This window comes from Equus caballus, chromosome 18 (genome assembly GCF_041296265.1).
Source record: "Equus caballus isolate H_3958 breed thoroughbred chromosome 18, TB-T2T, whole genome shotgun sequence".
In the NCBI taxonomy this organism is placed as follows: domain Eukaryota; kingdom Metazoa; phylum Chordata; class Mammalia; order Perissodactyla; family Equidae; genus Equus; species Equus caballus.
The window spans coordinates 11353778-11381211 of record NC_091701.1 but is presented as its reverse complement, the minus strand read 5'-3'; the positions used below and the strand labels follow the sequence as shown (position 1 = coordinate 11381211).

Below are 27434 nucleotides of genomic sequence, written 5' to 3'. Positions count from 1 at the left end.
TGATAACAGATCCTAAAGAACTTAATAATTATAATAATATTAACAGTCATTAAATGGTTTCCATGCACCTGGGCTCTTTTGTATATTCTCATTTATTCTTTCAGCTATCCAATGAGATTGATGAATGATCTCAATCTTATATTTGAAGGCACTTAGGCACCAAGACATTCAGTTATCTGCTCACAAATTCATGACTAGTACGGAGCCAGAATATGATCAAAAGTCCCTATAATGGAAAAGCCATGCCTTTTTGCAATTCCAAATTACCTCATTTATATTTTAAATTAGGAGAGGATCCCACCTAGGGCTTACTTCTTGGCAAAAGATCTTTCTAATATTGTTTTATTGTCAAAATCTGGACTAGAGCCTCCAGTTGCTTTCAGTGTGGGTCTCTCATGTCGATTTTTGTTTAAAATAACATATAGTCAAAATTTTAATTATATTTGCCAAAAATAGTAGAAAACTAGAAAAACAAGCTCTTTGTTTTTCTAGTCTTTTCCGCTTTAAATCTTATTTCTCCTTAGGCAAAATACATTCATACATTTTTGTCTTTTCATTCTTCATTTCAGAAATTTATTCTTCTTAAAAGTGCATACATATCTGACCAGGAAAAGCTCTCCTAGACAAGGGCAAAAGAGGCCCCTAACTTGGCCCCACCCTCTAGAGGGCTGTACGCTGGCTCTCCTTCAGCTTTACCTCTCCCCATGGGGGTCAGGACTTTTCAGGACCAAGGGGGCATTGTGAAGCCATCACCTTCCTTTCTAGACCACTTTTTTATAACCCTCAATTCTCTGTTCAAGTAATTCTGAGTCCACTGCCTGGACCTGTGTGGCCATTTTTCCCAGGTCCATACTCCCGAGGGTGGATCACGTGGTATATGTACTCCTAGGCTAACAGGGTGACTGAGAGGCAGCAATTTGCAGAGAGGTGTAGAACAAGCTTACGTATGGGCTGGGAGGTTCACGCATATGTTCATAGGCCTCCATGTTAATGAGTGGAGCTGAGGGTGGGAAGAGAAGCAGGGTGAGCTATAGGCCAGAGTCTAGGGTCTGGCTCTCCTTACATTATATGACCATGAAGTCTTGCATAGAGTTCTCATTTGAAATATGGCCTCCCAGGTTGTTTTGTAGGTATGTCAAGGAAAGAGGTTAAAACATATTTTGTTTAGCACTCTATTCAATTTCTTTGTGACTTTTCATATCAAGACGTGTATGTCTGTTTGTACTCTTGCCCTAGGTCCCACAAATTAAGGGCAGGTCTGTTCAGAGCTGCTTCTCGACAGCTCCTCTTTTTCTTAATGTCTCTTCAAGTTATAGACATTTTCAACAATATTTCCAAGAACTCTTCTTTTCCCTAAAGGTACAGCAAAGTTCTTCAACTCCACAGCCACATTCTGTCTCTACACGGTGGCAGCAGACTCAGATCTGATGAATTATGAATACTAAAGAACATTTTTAGTAAATTCTTTTCACCAATTCATTACAATTTCCATGTGGCTTTTTTGGTTTTGGTTTTGGTTTTTTAGCTGTATATGATGTAGTGGAAGAAAAGCTAGAAAATGAGCCAGACTTCCAGTACATTCCTGAGAAAACTCCACTGGATAACGTCCATCAGGATGACCATTCCCTGCGGGAGTCAATGAGCCAGCTAGCTGAGGGGCTCATCACTGGGACGGTTCTGACACAATTTGATGTAAGTAATACTGTATGGAAAGATGTTTGCCCACATTTTCTAATTGATTTCATGGTTTCTTAACTGCCTGATCTACTGTCAGTTATAATTTATAAATTAAAATGGTATTCTGATAAATGTTGGACATAAAAGAGTTCTAACATGCAAAGTTTTTAAAATTGCTCCCAAAATACTAGCTGTGGTCATATACATAGATGTCTATTTAAAAGAGAGGAATAGGGAGATTTTATACGTATGTCATCAAACTAAATTTTTTCCTGCAGTTAAAATTTCTGTTTTTATGAAAGGTGACAGATGGAAAATAGGCTATTGTAGAAATCCTGAGTTAAAGGAAAATCACTTTTGTACCTTCTCATATTTAATCCTTCCCTAATCTTTGTCAGTGTAGTTGGCCGTCATCAATATTTGTTGTTCTGAAGTATATGTTACAGATAAGTGACTATAAAACATTTGGGGCATGTCAGTTTTTCTTTTAAAAAGTTCTTGGTTCATATACTCTAAACATCTCCAAATGAGATGAAAGCTAAATGTTTTCTGCAGGTTTGTTATTCAAAACTTTTACTGTAAGCAAAATTGTTTTCACTTGTTTTACCGTTTTTCAAAATGTGATCTATAATTCATGTCAGAAATTATGCAGAATTCAGCTTTACAAATCTGGTTCAGTACGCTGCTAGCCTCAGGTATGTTGTTGTATAGCTAAGATGTTCAAAGGAAAACACCTGTTTCTTGTTAGCGTAGAAACAAGTCTGAAATCAAAACAGAAACTCTTGATGACTTGCTGGACTCGTCTTATACTTTTTTTTTTTTAGCAACTATATCGGAAAAAACCTGGAATGACAATGTCTTGTGCCAAATTACCTCAGAACATTTCCAAAAATAGATACAGAGATATTTCGCCTTGTAAGTATCTACAATCTCTTTATGTTAAGTTTCATCTTTTTAACATAAATTTATTAAAATATTCTTTCTTTTGAATTTTTTCAGATGATGCTACACGGGTCATTTTAAAGGGTAATGAAGACTATATCAATGCAAATTATATAAATGTAAGTTTATTTTTATTATGCCTTTGTCATTTGGAATAAGAGGGGCCACTGTAAACATCTGAGATTTATCCCTTTTTGTTAAAAGCCTAACCTTGAAAGAATATTAAAACTTTCAGACAATTGAAAAATATTATACAATTTTTAAAAAGTTGTTTGGTACTGGCGTGTTAATACACACATAGAGCAGTGGAATAGAATACTCTAGTCCAGAAATAAACTAAGTACTAGAATTTTGTTTATGATAGAAACAGCCTTTTAAATCATTGAAGATAAAACAGATTATCTAGTGAATTGGTTAGGTCAACTGTCTAGAACATATCTTTGTACGGAGGTTTTTGCTCCCTTCTGGTGGGAGAAAAGGATTATTACTTACTTTTTTCCTTAACTTTGTAATACAGAAAATTTCAAAAATACGAAAGTAGAGGAAAAAGTAAAATGAATATACACATCACTCAGCTTCAACAGTTGTCAACTCATGGCCAGCTTTGTTTCACCTATACCTCACATCCAGATTGTTTTGAAATAGATCCATACATTATGTCATTTATCTATAAATACTTCACCTACCCCTTCTTGATGCCAACATACATTTTAGATATATCAAAATATAAATGTAAAAAATGGAATCATGAAAGTACTTGGAGGAAATATGTGATTATTTTTTAAAATCTCAGAAAGGCAAAGATTTTTCTAGGCTTAGACACATGTCTAAGCTATAAAGAAAAGATTTTATATATAAAGTTTACTATAAACATTTTAATTTTGGGCGATGCTTAAAAATTCTAAAATCAAATGACAAACTGAATTTAAAAAATACTACAAAGGGCTTATTTCTTCGGTGTATACAAAGAGCTTTATAAATGAATAAGAAAAATAAATAACAGTCCAATGAAAATAATGGAAAACATGCAAAGACAATTCATAGAAAAGGAAATACAAATGACATTTAAAAAATATTTACAGCCACTTTGAAATCTATACAAAAGTAGAAAGAATTGTATGAAGAGCCCTCCTGCCATAAACCTGTTACCTAGCTGGAGAACTGTCGACAAATGGCCAGTCTCGTTTCATATAAACACTAACCCCCAGGTTATTTTTTTCAAAGTCCAAATATATCACTTTTTTGTAAATACAGTCATCTTGTTCTTTGTGGTAGTTATAGTTTATTATGAACACTGAATTTTCAAATACTGAATCATTGCTCCAAGGGGAAATAGAGGATTAGGTTCCTCTAAGCCTCTAGTTGTAACATTTTTGTCAACTGATCAGTACATAACCTTGTTTGTTTAAAGATACCTTATTTAATATACATTGTTGATTCATTCATATTGAACCCAGGCTAGCAGCACCAGAACTCATGCTGGATGGAAGCTTATCTAACATACGTGTTTTCTCCATAAGGCACATCATGGCCTCCTTGCACTTAGGAGCCCTACACAGCACTTCAGCACTCCCCTTGGACACCATTTTAAACAGTGAAATCACCAACAACCAGTCCCCAAATTCAAAAAACATGGACTAAACAGTCCACAGAAGGGACACTTGTTTACAATATGAGCAGAAACAAGAAGACAAAACAGCATTTTATTCAACATTAGCTGGAAATGTGCACATTGGGTGACTCAAATTTTTTACCTCTTTGGACATGTCTGTAAATAGCCACAAAAGCCCTGCAAGTATTTTGGGGTTACAAATAAATTTTAGCAAGTAGGCAAATTTGCAAATACAGAATCCATGAATAATGAGGACAACAGTAACCAAACAGTTAAATGAATGATACGCTCAACTTAATTCACAAAAAAAATGTAAATCAAAACTGCAAGGAGGGGCCGGCCCGGTGACGCAGCAGTTGAGTTTGCACGTTCCCCTTTGGTGGCCTGGGGTTCGCCGGCTCAGATCCCGGGTGCGGACATGGCACCACTTAGCCAGCCATGCTGTGGTAGGCGTCCCACCTATAAAGTGGAGGAAGATGGGCATGGATGTTAGCTCAGGGCCAGTCTTCCTCAGCACAAAGAGGAGGATTGGCAGCAGATGTTAGCTGAGGGCTAATCTTCCTCAAAAAAAGCTGCAAGGAATCACCATTTTTCACCTATTAGATTGAAGTGTCAAAAAGTTTGGAGGCCAGCCCTCTGGCCGAGTGGTTAAGTTTGCACACTCCACTTTGGTGGCCCAGGGTTCGCCGGTTCAGGTCCTGAGCACAGAGCTATGCACCACTCATCAAGCCATGGTGTGGCAGCATCCCACATAGAGGAACTAGAATGGCCTCCGACTAGGGTGTATAGCTATGTACTGAGGCTTTGGGGAGGGGAAAATAGTTTGATAATACCATATACAAGTCTACATCCTTTATGTGAAAACTAGGGATTACGTATGCTTTGGGATTCAGAATTTTTTGTATTTTTGAGAGGTTATTCAGTGCATAAACCCTGTACTGTAATAAGTAACGTCCTCCATAAGCTGTGGGACTTTATCCTGTAATGAATGTATTGATATTCAACAGCAAACTATGGATATTTCCACTAAGTGGGACTAATAAAGACTTTAAATAGTCTTAGATCAATTTGGGTCAGATATTGCTGTCAAATGAGTCCAGTCAGGTCTCATTTGGTCAGGTGTACGAAAAAAAAGAGACAAACTTAGACTTCAGAGCTTTGGGAGTTTCAGAACTGTGGATAAGGGATTATGGATGTATTAAGGAGATTATCAGGGAACAAGCATTCCTCTTACATTATTGGTGGGAGTATAAATCGTACAACCTCTTTGGAGAACATTTTGGCACTATCTGTCAAAGTTTTAAGTGCACGTACACTTTGATCCAGCATTCTCATTTCTTCCTGTTGCCCGTACAAATATATTTCTTCATGTGCACAAAAATGTTAGGTTTACAAAAGTTTTCAGTGCAGCCTTGTTTATGGTAGCAAATAGATTAGCAGCAACTTAAACGTCTGTTAAATAAATTATGATATATTTATATAGTGGAGCCATTGAAAAGAATGAAATTTTATGTACTAATCTGACATGATCTCAAAGATAAAGTGGAAAAGATGCAGAACAACATTATATGCTACCATTTTACAGAAAAAAAGGAAGATAGTATTGCGTGTACATTTGTGTGTTATATATAGAATATCTCTGAAAGGATATATTGGAAATTAGAAAGAAGAATTGCCCTCCTGGGCATAAACCAGGCTGGGATGGGAGGGAGACTTCTTAGTCTATTCACCCTTTGGTTTTCTTCCAGTTACCATGTGAATATGTCACCTTTTCCTGTTTTTAATTCAATCTCGAAATGTAGTAGGATGATGACTTCTCTTCTTCCCCAGATACTCATGATCTTACTTCTTTCTGAAGATAATGAATTTAAAACATTTTTCTAGTGTCTTTTTATGTTATATGTAAAATCTAAACGAAAACAAATGGCATAATTTTTGTTCCTCACAAATTTTACCAGTGTTTAGAGACAAATATTTTTTATTTCTGTACTAAGTTTCTGCCTCTGAAATAGGGTTCTCTGTAAAACTGCTCTTAAAACCATAGTAGTGCTTTGGAAAATATTTAAATTCCTATTTCCATTAATTGAAAGGTAAATATAACTCCTAGATATTTCCAAGAAATTTCTTCAACAGATAAAATAAGAAAGTGTTGATAAGGATTTGTTTTACTGACTTTTCAATTTATTGAGATTAGTTGTATTCAGTTATCATTTAGTAGATGATTTTCATATGCTTGATCATAGTAAAAAGTAATAATGCAAAAGATTTTATTTTTGTGTCGTTTGCTTTTTAGATGGAAATCCCTTCTTCTAGCATTATAAATCAGTACATTGCTTGTCAAGGGCCATTACCCCACACCTGTACAGATTTTTGGCAGATGACTTGGGAACAAGGCTCCTCCATGGTTGTAATGTTGACCACACAAGTTGAACGTGGCAGAGTAAGTCATACTTGAATCTTAAATATTGCTTGGGCTATTTTCAAATTACGTGTATAGTCAAAATATTCATGTTGATTTAGGTTTTTTTGTAAACTTCCTTTCTTGTGGTGTTATGATTAAAATCATCGTGGTTATGTGCTTAAAACTATGATTAACATAATAAATGTGATGTGTTAGCCATTATTAATATCATTGTTATATTTAAATGGATTAATATATACATTTGATAAGAGATTTGTATTTAGAATATATAAAGAACTCATACAATTCAACAACAAATACCCAATGTAAAAATGGCCAAAGGATCTTAATAAATGGTTCTCCAAAGAAGGTATTCAAATGGCCAATAAAGTCATGAAAAGATGCTTGGCGTCATTAGTCATCAGGGAAATGCAAATCAAAACCACAATGAGATACCATGTTATATCCAGTAGGATGGCTAAAATAAAAATGACAGATAATGACAAGTGTTGGTGAGGATGTGGAAGAACGGAACCCTCCTTTTACTGCTGGTGGGTTTGTAAAATGATGTAGCGACTTTGGAAAACAGTCTGTCAGTTCCTCGAAAGGCTAAACATAGAGTTACTATAACTCGGCAGTTTCACTCCTGTATACCCAAGAGAATTGAAAACATATGTCCACATAAAAACTTGTACACAAACGGTCATAGGAGTATATTCATAATAGCCAAAAAGTACAAACAGTGCATATGCACCAAATAAAATTTAGTATATTCATACCGTTAAATATTATTTGGTAATAAAAAGGAATGGAAAAACGACACATGCTACAACACAGATGAACTTAGAAAATATTATGCTGAGTGAACAAAGCCAGTCACCAAAAACCACATAGGTGTGATTCCATTATATGAAATATCCAGAATAAGCAAATCCATCAGAGGACAGAAAGTAGGTTAGCAGTTGCCCAGGTCTGGAGTTGGGGAAGGAGGGTGGGATAGAGGAATGCACAGCAATTACTAAAGCATATGGGATTTCTTTTGGGAGTGATGAAAATGTTCTAAAAATGATGGTGGTGATGGTTACACAGCTCTGTGAGGATAATTGTATTGTGTACTTTAAATGAGTGAATTGTATGGCATATGAATTAACATGTTGGTAAACCTGTTTTTAAAAAAATCCTAACTGGGGCTCACCTGGTGGCGTAGTGGTTACGTGCGTGTGCTCCACTTCAGCAGCCTGGGGTTCACAGGTTGGGATCCTGGGCATGGACCTATGGCACTGCTCATCAAGCCATGCTGTGGTGGTGTCCCACATACAAAATGGAGGAAGATTGGCACAGATATTAGCTCAGAGACAATCTTCCTGAAGCAAAAAGAGGAAGATTGTCAAGAAATGTTAACTCTGGGCCAATCTTCCTCACCAAAAAAAAAAAAAAACCCTAACTATGAAAATAAATGGATTGCATTTGGCATTTTGGTTGAGGATTCCTTCTCATTGTTAAATTTAAAAAGTATCAAAATTAGTGCACCATTTTGCCACCCTCGTGGTAGTAATTGATTCAGTGAGAAAAAAATTGGCAAAGAAGAAATGTTAATAGTTGGCAGATCTAGGTGAAGAGTATATGAGAGTTCATTAAATTATTCTTTTAACTTTTCTGTTAAGTTTGGAAGTTCTTTAAAATTAAAACATTTAAAAAATTGGAGAACCTAAATTATATATGTTTCTTAAATCTATTGATGTCAGGTTAAGTGTCACCAGTATTGGCCAGAACCCACAGGAAGTTCATCCTATGGATGCTACCAAGTCACCTGCCATTCAGAAGAAGGAAACACTGCATGTATCTTCAGGAAGATGACACTATTTAACCAAGAGGTAGGAAGGCAGGATATCCATTTATTAGATCTGTTATATTCAAGGTGAAGGCTTTGGAAGCTAAAAATGTTTTTCGTCTGATTCCTGGTTACTAGGAAATATTTAAAAATTAATTAGGATGCTTTTGAATCTTATGAAGTATATTCTCCTACTAAAATAAATCTATTTCCCATCTCTAGAGGTAAATATGAGTGGTCAGTAAAAAAAGGAATCTAGCAAATAATACTTATTACTCTTAATACTCTGCCTATTCATAAAAATTATACCAGGGGTGTGTTTTGCTATAAAGATTTCTTCCTCCAAGTTATATCAGTAAAGTACGTCTGTGGAGATGGAAAGAACAATTGAAAGCTATTAAATTATTCCCCTTTTTTAAAAGAGGAGAGGAGAGCAGTTTCACAGTCTCCTCAGTATTAAGTAGGAAAACCTCTGGGCAGGACCTTCTGACAGCAGGTAAATTACAGTTTCCCAATTGCTAGTTTTTCTGACTGCCACCTGGGTCACTCCCCTTGGCTTCCAAATCGAGAGCCAGAAATGGAAACTGATTAATAAATGTTGCCTCACTAACCCAGTTGGGAGATGTGTGTGGAGGGCAGCACGCTGCCAGTCCTGTCAGACTGCTGGAGACAGTGCACCCCACTTGCACTATCTGCAGCTGGGTATTCCCCTGCTGGCCACCTTTGGTTTTGAAGGGGACTAGAAGATTGCTAGTGTGGAACAAAATGAAATTTTAAAAAGAGAACCCTGAGAATAAGATGGACTCTGTAGCTAACTGGAACCTAAAAACAGAATGGAGTCGAGTGGCCATGACGGGACCAGGATACAGTCGCATACCCTGTTCTTGGAAAAGCCACAGAATGCACTCTTAAGCTTTTGACTCTGCCAAAGTTTCTGATTTTACAAAAGTCCCTAACAGGCACCTGGACCTAACCAGTAAAACTGTGGCCAGTGCCAACCAATCAGGACTTATTTGCATAAGCACACCTGAGCGGGAGCCTGGGCAGAAACTTTTTCTATAAAAGGCAGCCCCCCTCCCTTTGTTCTCCCGGAGCAAACTTACAGTTTGCTGCCAAAGGCTGCATCTCTCTGGTAATGTATAAACAGTAAAGCTTTGTTAACTAAATTCTTGTATTCCAGGGATTTTTGTTGACATTACGAAGTCCCAGGCCTGTCCCATCAATGGTTAAGAAACGAGAACTCCATATCCCTTCCCGCCCTCCACCCACCTCCCTGAGTTTGATTAAAGGAGCCCAGCAAGACAGAGCCTTACTGACCAAAAGGAAAGGAGCTAGAAGTTGTGCTGATTTATATTAATGGAATCTGACATGCAATAAAGCTAAAGTTACATAAAATAAAAAATTAAATAGAAAGTTTCAAAATCTTAATGGCCTAGAGAGTCCATCAGAATGAATGTAGGGTTTAGGGACCTAGACTGTGTAGCTCATGGTCTAATGTAACAAGGCAAGCCAATAAGAGAGTTCTTCATTTTCCCAAATAGATGTGAAAGACGGGCTGTATATGGTTCCATAAAATATTATTTCTATCTTTGGTGTAGTCTCTTTATTGTACTTCACCTATAGATTATCCATGGCAGTTTTATATACTGTAGTAGCTTTTCTTTGCAAACCCTGAGTGCCTCAGAACTATGCTTTAGTTTCAAATTAGTTTCTGAAAACACAAATTAGTTTCTGAAGTTTGAGCCAAACATAAATAGGAATATAAATTTGCCACCATAAATACGTACGTGGATGGATGGACTGACGGACAGACAGACACTGCCCCAAAATTTAGTAGAGTATTATTTTACATTACCTGTTCTTGTAGATTTATTAGTAGCATTAAATTCTTATGTTAATATTAATAAAGGTAGTCTATATTAGATATCTTTAGTTCATTTTACAGAATTACAGAATTCTGAAAGATTAACTATCAAATTATACTGAAGTCTCTTCAGAAATTTTTCCATTAGTCCATTTCTTAATTACCTTTTTCTTTCATGGTCTTTTCTGGATTCTTCCTTTAATGTAAATGACAATAGATAGATTTTATAGTGTTGAATGTCTATAGCTCCCATTTCTTGAGCATATAATTCCAAACAGCTAACTGGGTGGCTTATAGGTCCTCTCATAGAACCCTTTCAACATAAGACTGTCTCTTTTAGGTATAGGTGTTATTTCATTTGTCAGTTGAACAAAGTGAGGCTCTGAAATATTAAGTGCCTTAACTAGCAGAGTGAAAATTTGAATGGCGATATATAATTCCAATATCTTATTTTCTCCATTATACCAATCCTGACTCCAAAAAAGAATTAAGCCCTGGTTTGACTTAGTGTTTTTATGATCTCCAGTTTTTAGTCTACATTTATTTTGAGAATTTATTTTCCTAATTTCCATAATTTCACTTGTGTTTTTTAGGATTAACTTAACTTTGTTCATAAAAACATTTTTTCCCTTTACCAGTTTTGCTCACTAACAGTTCTTTAGCTTTTTTTTTTTAAACATTTCTCTGGATCTTGTTTTTGCTTGTTTACTTGATTATCATCTTTAAAATATTTTACAAATATAGAAATTGAGTTATAGGAACAGTAATGATCCAGGTAGCTGGAGCTTAAATGGATATAACTGTTTCTATAAAATGATTTCTTGGGTCCGGCCCCATGGCTGAGTGGTTAAGTTCACGTGCTCTGCCTCGGTGGCCCAGGGTTTCGCCGGTTCGGATCCTGCGTGTGGACATGGCACTGCTCATCAAGCCATGCTGAGGCAGCGTCCCACATGGCACAACTAGAAGGACCCACAACTAAGAATATACAACTATGTATCAGGGTGCTTTGGGGAGAAAAACGAAAAATAAAATCTTTAAAGAAAAAAAGACGAATATTTATTTATATTTTAAAGATATTCCTAAGTCAAGGTAAATAATTTTTCTTTACACTTAGAAAAATGAGAGTCGTCAGCTTACTCAGATCCAGTACATAGCCTGGCCTGACCATGGAGTCCCTGATGATTCAAGTGACTTTCTGGATTTTGTCTGTCACGTACGAAGTAAGAGGGCTGGCAAGGAAGAACCTATTGTTGTTCATTGCAGGTATTCTTATGATCGAACATCTGGCTAGATATGTCATTTTTAAAAGGAAATACATATTTTATTTTGTCCTTCAGTTGTGATTGTAACTATGATAATTAGAACTCAAAGCTGTGCTCTGAACGTAGAAAGCAAAGGTACGTTCCAACATGTGATTGGCAGAAATTTTGTCATAAGAAGTAAAAATAATCCTTTATTGCACTCATTCTTAGAAGATTGTCTTTTTCATAGTTTAACATCTCTGAAATTGGGATGTCTTACAATTGATGGTATCTTATATTTGGTGAAATACAATATTGTAGGCTTTTAGGTTTCATCCTCAGGTTTAGATTTCCCCCTCCCAGCACGGTACTCCTTCCGGGCCTGTGGCCCCTCTGGGGACAGTGGGCAAGTACTTTCACCTCTCTTGGAATGGCCCCACCCAATACCATCACACGATGTGCCGCTTCCAAGAGCTTCAGCTGAACAGTGGTAGGCTGCTCTCCCTTCCTTTCAGACTCAGGCCCCCTTCTGCCTTCAAAGGACTGAATACAATGACTCCAGCCTTCACTGTCACTGACCCAGAGATTTGAAGACAAAAATTATGTTCTCCCCATCCTGGCCACCTCTGTTATTAAATGATTTAGTCAGAGGATGTATTGAGGTATCTATCCTTAAACTTTCCAGCACTTATTAAGAGCAGTCTTTCAAATTATCAAAACAGATTGTAGACCAAATATTGAGAGGCAAAATGGCAGGAATGGTGAACACATTTGGCCATTTCATATCCCAAGTTCCCCATAGCTAATATAGCCCTATTCACAGAGAATGCTTCAAAAAGTTGTTCTTGACTATCTCAATAGTAAAGCTTAATTAAAATTAAATTTGGTTTTAAAAACTGATTTGAGAGTGTAAAATATTTTGTGCATTTGTTAATGATTTATTATTGTAATTCCATTATTTCACATTTTAAAGGGGGGTTGCTCCAATAAGCGTCTATACCTTGTTCAGATTTCAAAAACTAAAACGTAACTCTTTTAAAATAGTATTTTTACGACTAACAATGGGGGAACGGGTGGATGCAAACCATTTAATCTGTATTAAGTGTGAAGATTTTTTCAATTTTCAAAATATTTTCTAGTTGGCTTGCTACTTTTGTATTATCAACCGTTAAAATCAAATTGTTCTTCTACTATGTTATGATTCACTACTTTAATTTTCTGCACAAAAGCCACAAGTTGTTTACCAGAGTAGTATCAGTAAGACTTTGCCCCATATTTATCTATTTTAGTGCCGGGATTGGAAGAACCGGGGTTCTTATTACTATGGAAACAGCCATGTGTCTCATTGAATGCAATCAACCAGTCTATCCACTAGACATTGTAAGAACAATGAGAGATCAACGAGCCATGATGATCCAAACACCTGTAAGTACTGTACTTCATGTACAATTGCGTATTCTCAACGTGATGATTTTTATCGATATATATTCCATACCATATTTTTATCTTTTTAATTTCCTGCCAGGAGCTAACAATCCCTAGCACAGGGGTCAGCAAATACTGCCCATGAGCCAAATCTGATCCGCCACTTGCTTTTGTAAATAGTTTTCTTGGAATACAGCCATGCTCATTTGTTTACATTCACACTATAATAGAGTTCAGAAGTTCCAACAGGCACCATATGGTCTACAAAACCTAAAATATTTACTGTCTGGTCTTTTACAGAAAATGTTTGTCAACACCACGCTAGCATGTTAACTCTTGAGTGTTTAAACAGGTTCAGAGGAACTCGCCTCGTGTTACTTAGTCAAGTGGAATGCTGTGCACAACGGTGTCAGTGAACTGGAGAATCTTGATAGACCTGCTTTCAGTGGAACAGCTGTGGTGAAATGGCATTTCTTTTTTTACATAAGAACTTAAATTGCAACAACAAAAACAAAAATATCATAGCGATTAAGTCACTGACTTATTGTATTGTACACTGACACTGAATTATGTTCCAGGAATCAAAAGGGGAATCATGAAATTTTAGAGTTAATGTTAAGATTATTTTTTATATTAAGTCATTGTCAAATCTTAGCCTTGTTGGTGGCATTAAGGTTACTGAAGTGAATTGACCTATGTGATCTAATAAGTGTGTGCCATTTTTAGCTTTTAATCACAGAAAATTTGAAACACAAAAATAGACAATATAATATAATGGACACTATGTTGAGTACTCAGACCCAACATTTGCCATATTGTTTCACCTATACTACCACTTACTCTCCCTGTATTCGAATCAAATCCTAGACATCATACCATTTCGTCTATAAATATTTTAGTGTATATCTCTAAAAGATAAGGAGTGTTTTTCCTTCTAAACAAAACTACAATACCATTATCACACCTAAGTATAATTTAACAATAATTTCTTACTATTACCAAATAGCCAGTATTCAAATTTCCAGTTGTCTCATATAAATCGTCTTTTTTTATTTTAGAACAGTTTCATTGAAATAGAATTCACATACCATAAAATTCACCCTTTTAAAGTTTACAGTTCAGTGGGTTTTAGTATATCACAGTTTTGCAACCATCACTGCTGTCTAATTTTAGAACATTTTCATCACCCCAAAAAGAAACTCCATACCTATTTGCCCTCATACCTTCCCCAGCCTCCCCAGGACCCAGCCCTAGGATACCACTAATCTACTTTCTGTCTCTATAAGTTTACCTATTTTGGACCTTTCATTGAATGGAATCATATAGTCTGGTCTTTTGTAATTGGCTTCTTTTAGTTAGCATAATATTTAAGTGACTATCCATTCTGTAGCCTGTGTGAGTATTTCATTCCTTTTTTTTTTTTTTGGCTGAATAATATTCCATGGTATGGATATATACCACATTTTGTTTATCCATTCATCTGTTGATGGTCATTTGGATTGTTTCCACATTTTGGCTATTATGAAAAATGGTGCCATAAATACTTGTGTATATGTTTTTATGTCAACAGGTTTTCATTTTTCTATGGTACATACCCAGAAGTGGATTTGCTAGGTCATGTGGTAATTCTGTTTAACCTTTTGAGGAACAGCCAGGCTATTTTCAAAGCGGCTGTACCTTTTTGCAGTTCCACTGGCAGTGTAAGAGGGTTCCATTTTCTCCACATCATTATCAACACTTGTTACTACCTATCTTTTTTTGTTTTAGCTGTTTTATGAATATAAAGTTGTACCTCACTGTGGTTTGGATTTGCATTTCCCTAATAACTAGTGATATCAAACATCTTTTCGTGTACTTATTGGCCATTATTACTATATCTTCTTTGGAGAACTGTGTGTTCAAATCTTTTGCCCTTTTTTCAGTTTGGTTTTTTGTCATTTTGTTGTTGGGTTGTATGAGTTCTTCATATTTTCTGAATACAAGTCCCTTACAGATCTATGTTTTCTTCCATGCTGTCCTTTCAGTTTCTTGATTATGTCATTTGAAACACAGAAGTTTTTAATTTTGATGAAGTCCAGTTTATCTTTTTTTTTTGGTAACATGTTTTCGGTGTTATATCTAAGAAATCATTGTCTAACTCAAGGTCACAAAGATTTACTCCTGTTTTTCCCAACACATTTATATTTTAGCTCTCGCATATAGGTGTCTAATCCATTTTGAGTTGAGGTAGGATTCCAGTTTCATTCTTCTGCATGTGGATATCCAGTTGTCCTGGTCCCATTGTTGTAAAGACTATTCTTTCCCCATTAATTGTCTCTGGATCCCTTTTCAAAAATCAGTTGACCGCAAATGTAAGGGTTTATTTCTGGACTTTAAATTCTGTTCCGTTGATTTGTATGTCTATTCTTATGCTAGTCTTTAATTTCTTTTTTTTTTTTTTTTTTTTTATTAATGTTATGATAGATTACAACCTTGTGAGATTTCAGTTGTACATTTTTGTTAGTCATGTTGTGGGTACACCACTTCCCCCTCCGTACCCTCCCCCCACCCCCCCTTTTCCCTGGTAACCACCGATCAGATCTCCTTCTCAATATACTAATTTCCACCTATGAGTGGAGTCATATAGAGTTCGTCTTTCTCTGACTGACTTATTTCGCTTAACATAATGCCCTCGAGGTCCATCCACATTGTTGTGAATGGGCCAATTTCGTCTTTTTTTATGGCTGAGTAGTATTCCATTGTGTATATATACCACATCTTCTTTATCCAATCATCAGTTTCTGGGCATGTAGGCTGGTTCCACGTCTTGGCTATTGTAAATAATGCTGCGATGAACATAGGGGTGCAACGGACTCTTGAGATATCTGATATCAGGTTCTTAGGATAGATACCCAGTAATGGGATGGCTGGGTCATAGGGTATTTCTATTTTTAACTTTTTGAGAAATCTCCATACTGTTTTCCATAGTGGCTGTACCAGTTTGCATTCCCACCAACAGTGTATGAGGGTTCCTCTTTCTCCACAACCTCTCCAACATTTGTCGTTCTTGGTTTTGGATGTTTTTGCCAATCTAACGGGGATCTTTAATTTCTTTCGATGATGTTTTGTAGTTTTCAATGTGCAAGTCTTTGACTTCTTTTATTAAGTTTATTCTTAAATTTTTTAGTCTATTTGATGCTCTTGTAAGTGCAATTGTTTTCTTAATTTCATTTTGAGACTATTCATTGCTTGGGTATAGAAATAAAGTTGATTTTGTATATTGATCATATATCCTGCAACCTTACTGAAATCATTTATTAACTCGTAGTTTTTTGTGTATGAAAGTGGCTTCCTTAGAATTCTCTATGCGGACATACGTTGGAGATATTGTGAGTTCAGTTCCAGACCACTGCAATAAAGCGAGTCACACGAATTTTTTGGTTTCCTAGTGCATGTAAAAGTTATGTTTACGCTGTACTGTAGTCCGTTAAGTGTGCGATAGCATTATGTTTAAAAGTCAATGTACATACCTTAATTTAGAAACACTTTATTGCTAAAAAATGCTAACCATCATGTGAACCTTCAGTGAGTTATAATCTTTTTGCTGGTAGAGGGTCTTGTAAAAAATGCAGATCTGAAAAGCACAGTAAAGTGAAGCACAATCAAACAAGGTGTGCTTGTATCCAAAATCATGTCATCTGCAATTAGAGATAATCTGCTGCTTTTCTCTTTTTCTTGCCCAAGTGTCCTGGCTAGACCCTCCAGTATAATGTTAAATAAAGTAGTGAAACCAGACATTTCTTGTCTTGTTCCTGATCTTGGTGGGACAACTGTCAGTTTTTCACCACTAAGTGTCATGTTACCCATGGGTTTTTTTATAAATACCCTTTATCAGATTGAGGAAGTTTCCTCTGTTACTTAGTTTGTTGAGTGTTTCATCATGAAAAGGTATCCTTTTGTCAGATGCCTTTTCTGTATCTATTGAGATGATCATGTGGTTTTCGTCTTCTGTTCTGTTAATGATGGTATTACACTAATTGATTTTGGATGTTAAACTAACATTGCATTTCTGGGGTGAACCTTACTTGTACATGGTGTGATTCTTTTTTATGTTGCTCGATTTGATTTGCTAATATTTTCTTGAGGTTTTTGTATCTATATTCACACATAGTGGATTTTTTATTTTTAATTGTGGTAAAGTACATAACATAAAATTTACCATCTTAACCATTTTTAAGTGTACAATTTAACAGTGTTTATATTATATTCACACTGATGTGTAAACAATCTCTAGAATGTTTTCATCTTGCAAAACTAAAACTCTATACCCATTAAACAACAACTCTCCATTTTAATTTATAGAGATTTTTTAAATTAATGTTCTAATTATGGGGTATATTTATATGATTTCAAAGTAAAATATAAAGGAAGGAAGTATATTCAGTCAAGTCTAGTCTCTCTGTCTCATGCGCCCTATTCCCTTCTTCCCTTTAGAGGAAACCAGTTTTAATGATTTTTCCTTCCCTTGCTGCTTTTTTTTTTTTTTTTTTTTTTTTGAGGAAGATTAGCCCTGAGCTAACATCTACCACCGCCAATCCTCCTCTTTTTGCTGAGGAAGACCTGAGCTAACATCTATGCCCATCTTCCTCTACTTTATATGTGGGACGCCTGCCACAGCATGGCTTGACTAGCAGTGTGTAGGTCCATGCCCGGGATCCAGACTGGTGAACCCCGGGCCACCAAAGTGGAATTTGTGAACTTCACTGCTATGCCACTGGGCTGGGCCTTTTTTTTTTAACATGTACATTGAGGCAGATACATAAATATTTGTATTCCCCGCTCTTTCTTTTATAAAGATAATATGTTGTATGCACTTTTCTCTACCTTGCTCTTTTTACTTGACAAAACATCCTGCCATCATTCTGTAGTAGTCTATAGACTTTTATTCCACCCGCCCTCCCCCTCCCCCCACCACTACATATTATTCCACTGTGAGGATGTACCACGGATGACTCAGTCCCTTTCTGATGGCAATTTGGATTGTTTCTACTTTTTTGTTACTATAAATAATCCAGCAGTGAATAGCCTCATTTATGAAGATATGTTTTCAATTTTTTTCCTAAAAGTTTATCTTTTGGATACATTCCTAGAAGTGGGATTGCTGGGTCAGTAGATAAATTGATGTAATTTTGTTAGATGCTGCCAAATTCCCATCCATAGGAGTTGTATTTTACATCTTGGTTAGCAATATATGACTGAGTTTTGCCAACAGAATATTGTCAGGCTTTTTTATTTTTTGCCAGTCTGTTGATGAGAAGTGATACCTCTGTGCAGTTTTACTTTCATTTTTTTATAAGCAAGCCAAGAGAGATGTTTGTCATTTTTCTTGCTTTCTGCTTTTTGTGATCAATTCTATTTTTTATATTTTATTTTTCAGAGTCAATACAGATTTGTATGTGAAGCTATTTTGAAAGTTTATGAAGAAGGATTTGTTAAACCCTTAACATCATCATCAAATAAATAAGAAAGCAAAAAGTCTGGGATACGTGTTGGAAAACCGCTTTCCATTATATTCACTGTGCCATAATACTGCTTGCAGGAAAATGGCATCTAAACAAAAACAATGAAGAACTAACAAAAACTGAAAACTTCAGCACTGTTGCACTTTATGTTTAAAAAAAGTCCCTCTCTCAAAATCTGTAATTGATGTGTGTGAAGACTTTCATGCTTTGCTCCGAACAAATAGTGACTAACTGAGTGTGTTCAGGGTAATTTATGCAATTCTGTGGTGGCGCCATGCAGTCCGCTTCTGGGAGAATTGCCACAGACAAGGCTCAGAATTATCATCTCTATTGATAAACCTGTATCTTGAAAGCAAAAAGAAGTCAACATCAGGAGTCAGCTCTGGTGTTTTCCAGTGATTCATGTACTTACTATACTGATTACCAGATTTTATTTTTAAAATTTTAGCAATATCATTCTCAATATTTAGCCAGTACACTGCCTATGGATGCAGCACGTCTTTCCCTACACTCCCCTGTAGAGGCCTGCTGTTCGCAAGAAGAAAGGTGGAATTTGCTTTTCCCAGGAAATGCTGCACATTGTCCATTTACCAGCATCTTACAGAAAGTATAAATATGAATCTACAAATTTTCTTGAATTTAATAATGTAACTTATATTTATCATAACGTTGGCTTATTCCAAATCATGTGATTTCACATACTTGATGTAAAGGAATGCATGCATTGTGTCTTAACCCCTTAAGTGCCTTGAGACGTCTTTGTATGTCTAATGAAAAGGCACTCATTTGACCCCACTAGGAGGTGTGTATGTATATTGTACATTTACATTTTTAAGCATTTTGAATCAGTTCACGTTCTAAAAAATAGCTCCATGTATTGAGAGTTATGCAGTCAAAGAAGGATAAGGAAATTCTATTTCTTCATTCCTGTATTTTGCCACAGGAAGCAAAGATAATTTGTCTTCTACCGAGTGAGCGCTCTGCTGCTGTGGAATTGTTCACAGTCACATTCCTTTCCTGAGGGACAAGGCTTACAGTTTAGCAGCTCAAGTCAAAACAGGCTTTATTCTTCAAACTTCATATTTATTTTATCCCTAACTTTAGAAATGGCATCTAATATGCACATTAAAGTTAAATGTATTGATACTCTAAGCTAAAGTTAGAGCAATTAATTGTGATTTATTTCTATCGCTAACTAAATGATTACCCTTCAGCATTAATTTCAGTTCATATCAAGCTTTGTTCACACTGGTCTATTGGTTGGGATACTTCAAACGAGGAATGAAACGTTGTTGACTTATTTCTAAATGTAATCCCTCAATAACTGAAGTGAGGGTTTTCTTGTCATTTTTGTGTACAATTAAATTACTCCAGTTGATAGATGCTTTTGAAGTTATCAGCATGTTACTGTGGAGAGTTTGGACCGTCTGGCCTGGTGGAGGGTCTGACTCCCTTTAAGGGTGTGTACATTCTCCTCTTCAGGTTGTTTTATTTTTAAGTCTACAGAGAGAGAGAACTTTAAAATTGCCCTGTTTTAATATAAGTGGAAAGTTGCTCACTTATTGAAGTGTTATATAACACAATTATTTTATATGGATTATGGCTAAAATAGATTCATTTACTAGTGGTTTCTGAATATTTCTGTATAGTCTTGATAAAATTTAGAGTTGAATGGTAGATATTTTGAAATGCCGTTTAGTATGAGAAGAAAAAAAGGTACATTTTAAAATCTTGAGTATAATCTAAATGATGTTGTTTTGAATATTCAAAATTCATAATCATAAGTTTTAGGAAGTTAAGTCCTAAACATTAATAACCAAGATACCAAATAAATTATTGCATTAAAATAGTGTTGGGTTTTTTTAAAGAGAAAAGTAAACATAACCATTATATCAAAGAGATTCTCTTATCTATTTCTGGGTTTCACAGTCAAGACAATATAAGATAGTAAATAAGTAGTCTTATTTGAACATTCCGTTTTCTACCAACAGATAAATGTAATTGAGGCTGCTGTGTGACATCATGAAAAGGTAAATCATGTTGGGGGTCTACATGATTAATAACTGCTTTCGGCAGTTGTGTTTCACCTGCATTTTAAAAATCTGCCTGTTCTAACTATATAGACAGAACATGACAGCCATAGATTAAAAAGATACAGTCATACAGATAGAAGCAGAGAAGTGTGATGGTTGGCATGTTCTTTAATTTAGGGCTTTGTTTACACTTCTGAGAGCAACTCTAACAATTTGTTGGCAATGAGCACTGCTGCCTTTTTTAATCATTAATGCCTGTCTTTAAATGATAATATATTAGAAGTTTAGACTTATGTTTAAATTTCTCATATATGAATTTTTCATCTGGGAGCTACCCTCTGTCAGTATTTTTATGTACAGAAAAGATCCTTTTATAAAGGCACTAAAGATTTATTAGGATCTTAAATTTAAAAGAAACTATCCTTCACAACTTATTAGAATGTATGCTAATTATGCTTCCCTGTACACACACCACAGATAAGACTTTATCCATTACACCTGAGAATTCTTTAACCTGTTTATCAGTCTAAATAGGGCTCTAGAAATAATCCTAGCTTTCATTTGCCAAGTAGTTCTAGATTCCATTCATATCAGTGTAATATTGTGTGTTTAAAATGCCAAATTTCTTGTATCTAAACTACTCTCCCCCTCCTGCAACCAAACTGCACCCCTGCTCCCCACACACACTCAAGAAATCAGTGCTCTCTGTTATTCTCACAAGTGGAAATAGATATTGGTGAATCATGGGGCTTTTGTCAGTGCCAGGAAATGTTTGTGAAAATCTTAACTCTCTGATTTAGGATGATTTTACTATGTTCATTTCAAATGTTTTATTGAGCACCTGATTTGCGTCAGCACTGTGTGCATAGAATGTGGAATATTTTGGAATAGACTTTACATTCACAAGCAGAATTGGTAGTACTTGTTAAACCAGTGCATCCGTCTAAAATAGAGACAGAACAGCGTTAAGAAAGAATTTCTTTTGTATAGCCTGCTAACACAAGTTGAGGGGTGGGGAGTTGGTCATTTTGATTAAGAGTAAAGAGAAAACTTATATATAAACACTTCAAATGTATAAAGGTATGTTAAGCCCTTAAGACAGTTGCTTGAAGGCTTCAAGTACTGATATATAAACATAGAGATACTTTTGTGTGTTCACATATTTGTGTGTTTCACAAAGGCAAATGCTCGCAAACAGAGGTAAAGGATTATATTAATTACAGAGTTGTTTATAATTTGTTGGCAGGGCTGATCAGGTCTAATCAGATATTTGAGCAAAAGTCTCCCGTCTCCACTAGAAGTACTATAACTTGAGAGCTGAAAGGAACCTGAAAGATTTTATCTAATCTCACTTTCTCCTATTTTTGACAACATATGTGAATATCATACATTCTTGTGAACTTTAGTCTATTTCGGTTCAAGAATTATACTCAGGCAGTGTTTTCACTTAGTAACTATGAGGACTTTAGACGATGTCACTTAATTTAGAAAATAAGTAGGCTTTAAAAAGTGATCCTAACTAGCACCCAACTCAGTTTGCTAATCTTGCTTCCTTGATAGAACATAAGCTTTTGTGATATTTAGGCTGATGTATATGCAGTATGAAACATTCTGAAATGCAAGTTAGAAGACTAATTTTTAAAAGCGCTTAAAACATAGAACTAAGATTTAGAATATATGTCCACTTAAATCAAATAATTTATGTTTATAATGTGAACATTAATAGAATTAAAGCATTACTTGTTTTATAATCTTATCAGGAAGGGAGAAAGAAACAAGAATTTTTAACAATGTTCTATTTAATATCTGTGTTTAGAATATTTAAAATATTCTGGTGGTAAGGTTGCCAAAGTAGTTTTGAATTCATAAAAATTATTTATACCACAATAATGTGGAATATGTTTACATTTCTTTTATTTTGTAGTAATTTTGTAGTTCAGGTGAATTTGCATTTAAGTCGATTAGAGTAAATACATATGGTAAATATTTGTTGGAATGAACATCTGTTGATACTCTGACAAGACAAAGATAAATTATGCCACAGCTTGCTTTTATGTAAAAGCTGCTACATCAACAAAGTGTAACTACCTTATATCAACATTGCTTACTTCTCACATGTGCTTCAGCTAGCCAACTACAATTTCTGCAACCATTTTTCGTGTGTCTTGTTTCCTGCCAGAAAGATAGCTATGTTATTGAAAACCACTGGATTAATTTTATCAAATATCAGAATTACTGATCTGTTGGCAAAGATTTATTGGTGTGTTCACAAGTTGTGATCACACAACACAACTGTTTTAGAAAATTCTTAGAAAATTATACAGATACAAAGGAATTTACGTAATAAAAATTTTGAGGGCTAACAACTAATAGATAATTTCAGCAATTTTATAAAGAGTCCATGAAATGAATCCCTAAGTTGTATTTTTTTTGCTTCAATATACTTTACAATGCCTGCAGCCATCATCACCACAGTTTTTGTTAGAGCAGACTTCATTCTTCATAGCAATTACTACAGTAGGCCTTTCACCGTTATCAAAGACAGACAAGCCCTCTTTCAGCCAGAAATTAGACATTTTATTTTTATAATCTTGATGAAGTTGTCGTAGGTCGACACCAAATAGTTATTTCTATTTCCATATCTAAATTTGCTGCTATTTATTTGTATGTTTTTCTGCTGCAGTTTGTTGATTTCTAAAGTTTTATGGTCGTTGTTATTTTTATTTTAGTAATCCAAGCTAAATGTGCAGCCAGAAGTAGTATCCACTGGGATGCAATCTATCAACATTGACTAGATGTAGTTCAGTGCATAAATAAGTAAACCAATTTTTTAATTTACACAGTGAAAGATAATTAGCAATATTGCAAATTAAAGGCTACAGTTTTAGGAGAAAGGTCAGATGTTTTACTTCTTGAAACCTTTTAAAATTTCCAATACAAGAATGGAAATGTTTGAAAACCTTGTTATGCTCATAAATGTTTTAGTTAAACACTGTACAATTTTCCTATCTATTGTGTAAATGATAGAGAAAATATTTTTGTATGGACAAAAGATTGAAACATAACTTTTACTTCGTTTAAAAAGGAAAAGATGATATTTGTATGTCTTTCATGCTGTAAAGAAAATGAATGTATCTTTCAAATGTTATTAGAATTATGATTTAGTTCTGACGATATTCTGTTTTAAAAAAAAGTCAGCGAGGGATTGAAAAGCAGGAAAGGAGAGTGTATTTCATTATACATAATGCAATTTTAGAAGAAAAATGTAATTTTCTTTATAAACAAGCAATTGTTATTGAAGCATATTTCACATATAATGTACGTTGTTCTTCATTTTGCCTTGTTTTAGCTCTAGAATAGAGAATTTCAAGAAAATTTGTGCATACTGTTTTTAAGTATAAAATAATTGAATTCTAGACTTCTCTGGAGTGTGGAAGGGTGTTTTTATGTGAGGGTGAACATTCTGCTGTGTGTGTTTATCATGGAGGAAAGTTCTCAGGCTTTGTCCCTGGAAGCTACAAATGAGGACATCATTGTGAAAGTGCTATCTGAAGCCAGAAAACCGTGCCTGAGACTCAGCACAGTGAATACGTGCAGAGGCCCCTGACAGATCGTTTTGCCTTTTTATTCTCAAGATCTTGGACAGCTAGGACCGCTGAGCCCAACTCTGACTTGTAGCACTGGTGTCTTATATGCTTAAGGGTTTATTAATGCAGCCGAACAAAAAAACAACCGAAAACCCTGCATTTAAACCAACATCTTTAGGCATGATTAATTTGTTCAACAGTTTCTTGAAAAGGTGGTATTCATTATTTATCACTCATTAAACTTCACTCATTGGGGCCTTCATTATTTTGACCCCTGCTTCCTTCCCTCCAACTTGTAAAAAATCATTGGTATCCCTTTACAGTAGAGTCTTTGTGAAGTAAATACTCTGAACAACTAGAAGGTGATACCTTCCTTCGTTAACTCTTGTTAACAATTGTTATAAGCTTAGTATCAGGCCCCGTCAACCCTGGGAGTTTCCAAAATTTAACATAATTACTTGTGATAACCTCAAAGCCATCAAGGAAACTCAGCCCTGCTTACAATCTTAGACCCAAATGGAGAGTGATATGTGGTTTCCCCAAATCCACTGTAATCACAGTTGAGCCCATTTTACCTTTTATTTTAAAAGAAATTTTCTAGTTGTTATTCCTGAATTGTAGTGCTCCAATTATTTGCCTTCCTGGGCAAGAAAATTTCAGCCCAAATGTGGGATTCTCTGGCACCTATCTTTTCCCAACTTTCAGTGAGTTGATAAGATTATTCCTTTTTTCTTGTATACTGTAGAGTAGGTCAAATTTCAGTGCTGACATTGATTTTTTGAATTTCAAATACTAGCACTTTATTTCATGCTTACTACTGACTTAATTTATACATTTAAAAGTAAAATCTACGAGTTTTGTAAATATGGAAAAAATTTAATGGATTAATATGTAGAATTAATTGGATTGGACCCAAGTTTAAATGCTTTACGATGATCTCTTGATCATTTGATATTTAAAAGGTAGCTGGTGTGACTTGAGCTTTGCCACTTTTCTGTAGTTTATTTAGTACAATAAAGGCTACCTGGCAGACTGTCTTGCTGGACTCAGTTCCCTCAGCTACCCTCAAACAAGTTTGGTTTACGATGATCATTTCTGCTCTGCAATTTTGTACCATTATATGAATACTTGGAAGTTCGTTTGTTTAGTTTTGAATTGTACCTGGGGCGTAAGTCAGTACTGTACTACTAGTAAGCTGAAGGGGGCAAGATCCTGACACTTTATATACGTGTCAAGGGGCAGGATTTAAGAGACTAAAAGCAGTTTACATTAAGCTGTTTTTGTTTTCTATCAATAGAATATATGTGCTCAAAAAGTGAGAACTGTCCCACCCAGTGTTCCTGCAGCATCAGGATGTTGCGGTTAGAGTCTGTATTGTCATCTTTTCAAATAAGAAAAGCTAGTCTTTATTTTCTACAGTGTAGGCTTAACGTCAGGACAGTTTACTATATACACTCATCAGTGATATTTTTAAGTAGTAGTTTTAAAAATAATTATTTCTATGTAGAGGGTGTTTTACTTTGGGATTTTTTTTTTCTTGTAACAGGTGCTACGTGTACATATGAAGGGCAAAAAGTCACTTAGTTAAAAATCTAGTTTATTTCCTAATTAAAATAGAATTTTACGTTTTCTGCCATTTCACGTTTGATTGTACTGACCTAATAGCAAAATGGAATTAGCTCCTTAATTTTTGAACTTTTTCCCCTATTTCACACAAATATCTCTTTCCATATGGTTTGTTCCCATAATTAAGAGGCAAAGAAGCTGAGGGTTTATTTAAAATGTGTAAGCTTGAATTTGGTCAACACTGGGTAATTTGAAATCATCACTATGCATTTGCCAGTGCAGCTTGCTGTGTGCTTGAGAGGCCTTGTGTATTTGTCTTGATTAAGTGAAACATTAGCATTCCTGCAATTCATGTAAAAAAATCTTTGAATACTAACAGCAAACAGGATAAAAATGTTGGTTTGCATTGAAACTGTTTTAGTCCTAAGAGCGACCTATGTTATGTGAAATGCTATTACATATACTATGTTGGCCACATTTCATTTTGATTGAGAAATGGTTGTTCAGGTACAAACGTGAAAAAACTCTAGCTGTGACTTAATTGTTCACTTGCAAAATAAAGATGTGCTTTAGTAATTTAAATACAGGAGTTTTGAAGATCATTTGATGGGTGTTTTTTGGGGGGAGCTTTTCAAACAATGATTATGTTCATGAATGGGTGATCAGAAGGGACCGGGAGAACTCTAAGTGCAAAATTTATTTCTAGAATTACTGGCTCACATAGTGGCTGTATTTGTCGGGGCAGGTAAGTAAGGAACTAAAAGGGATTTAGAACATTAAAGAGTGTCTTAAGAAGCTCCTCCTTCACTGTGGCCACTGCTCGATTGCTCTCCTCCCCCAGCACCAGTCCCTCTGTTCTGGTATGCCTGATGTAAGACCTTGTTAGGCAAAATAAAGGACCTTTCTTTCTGTGCCTGAAGTCAGCTTGTCTCGTATCTTCCCCAAGTGCAGTTAGGAATGCCATTTTTCATCTGAAAGAAAATAAGTTCTTAGAGAAAATACTAATATTTAAGTAATTTCATATCTAAAAATAAACAAAGCAAGATGGCAAAAGTAAAGATTTTTGATTATACCATGACTCTGTTCTTATGGACATGATAATAAAAATTCACACAGTATAAGGAAGATCCAAGAGAAGTTCTGAAAGCCCCTTCCCCATACCCCACCCCCAAGAATAATGCCCTCAAACCAATAGCAACCTCTGTCAAATTTCTTGTATTTTCATCTGGGAGGAGGAAATGTGTGTGCTTGCATTTCTGTGTACATAGACATTTTGTTAATGTCAAAGGGATTGTACAATATATTCTGCAGCTTGCTCTGTCATCTTGGAAATATTTCCATATCAGCATATTCAGGGCTACTTCATTCTTTTTAATCACTTAGCTTTCTACTCCATCATATGGATATCCATAATTTAGTTTCCTGATGCACACTTAGCTTGTTTCCAGTTTATACTGTACAAGCAATACTCAAATGAAATCCTCATGCAAATATTTTCATTAATCATTGCCAGTATATGTGTGGGGTAAATTTCCAGCAGTAGGATTGGTAGGTCATAAGGCACCTGCATTTTTAAATTTCAATAAATATTGTCTAATTGCAGAGATTATACCAGTTTATGCTTCCACCAAAGCATAAGAAACTTAATGTCTTTCCCTGCATTCTTATTAGAACTGATATCAGCCTTTATTTGCTCATCCCATAAGTGAAATATTTGGCATGCATTTCTTCTGTAAGGAGGTTAAGTGGATTTT

At 35.3% G+C, this 27434-nt stretch overlaps 1 protein-coding gene across 5 annotated transcripts in view; it reads left to right on the top strand.

Moving 5' to 3' along the window:
* PTPN4 (protein tyrosine phosphatase non-receptor type 4) overlaps positions 1-26262 on the top strand; it is a 220415-nt gene extending 194153 nt beyond the window's left edge. For all 5 annotated transcript variants that reach the window (XM_001492520.7, XM_014732416.3, XM_070241778.1 and 2 more), the window contains 8 exons: positions 1526-1692; positions 2502-2592; positions 2677-2738; positions 6525-6671; positions 8378-8506; positions 11442-11590; positions 12858-12993; positions 18410-26262. In XM_001492520.7, coding sequence (XP_001492570.1) covers positions 1526-1692; positions 2502-2592; positions 2677-2738; positions 6525-6671; positions 8378-8506; positions 11442-11590; positions 12858-12993; positions 18410-18496 — 968 coding nt within the window. In that variant the 3' untranslated portion in view covers positions 18497-26262. The remainder of the gene's footprint in view (positions 1-1525; positions 1693-2501; positions 2593-2676; positions 2739-6524; positions 6672-8377; positions 8507-11441; positions 11591-12857; positions 12994-18409) is intronic.
* Positions 26263-27434: the final 1172 nt, after the last annotated feature.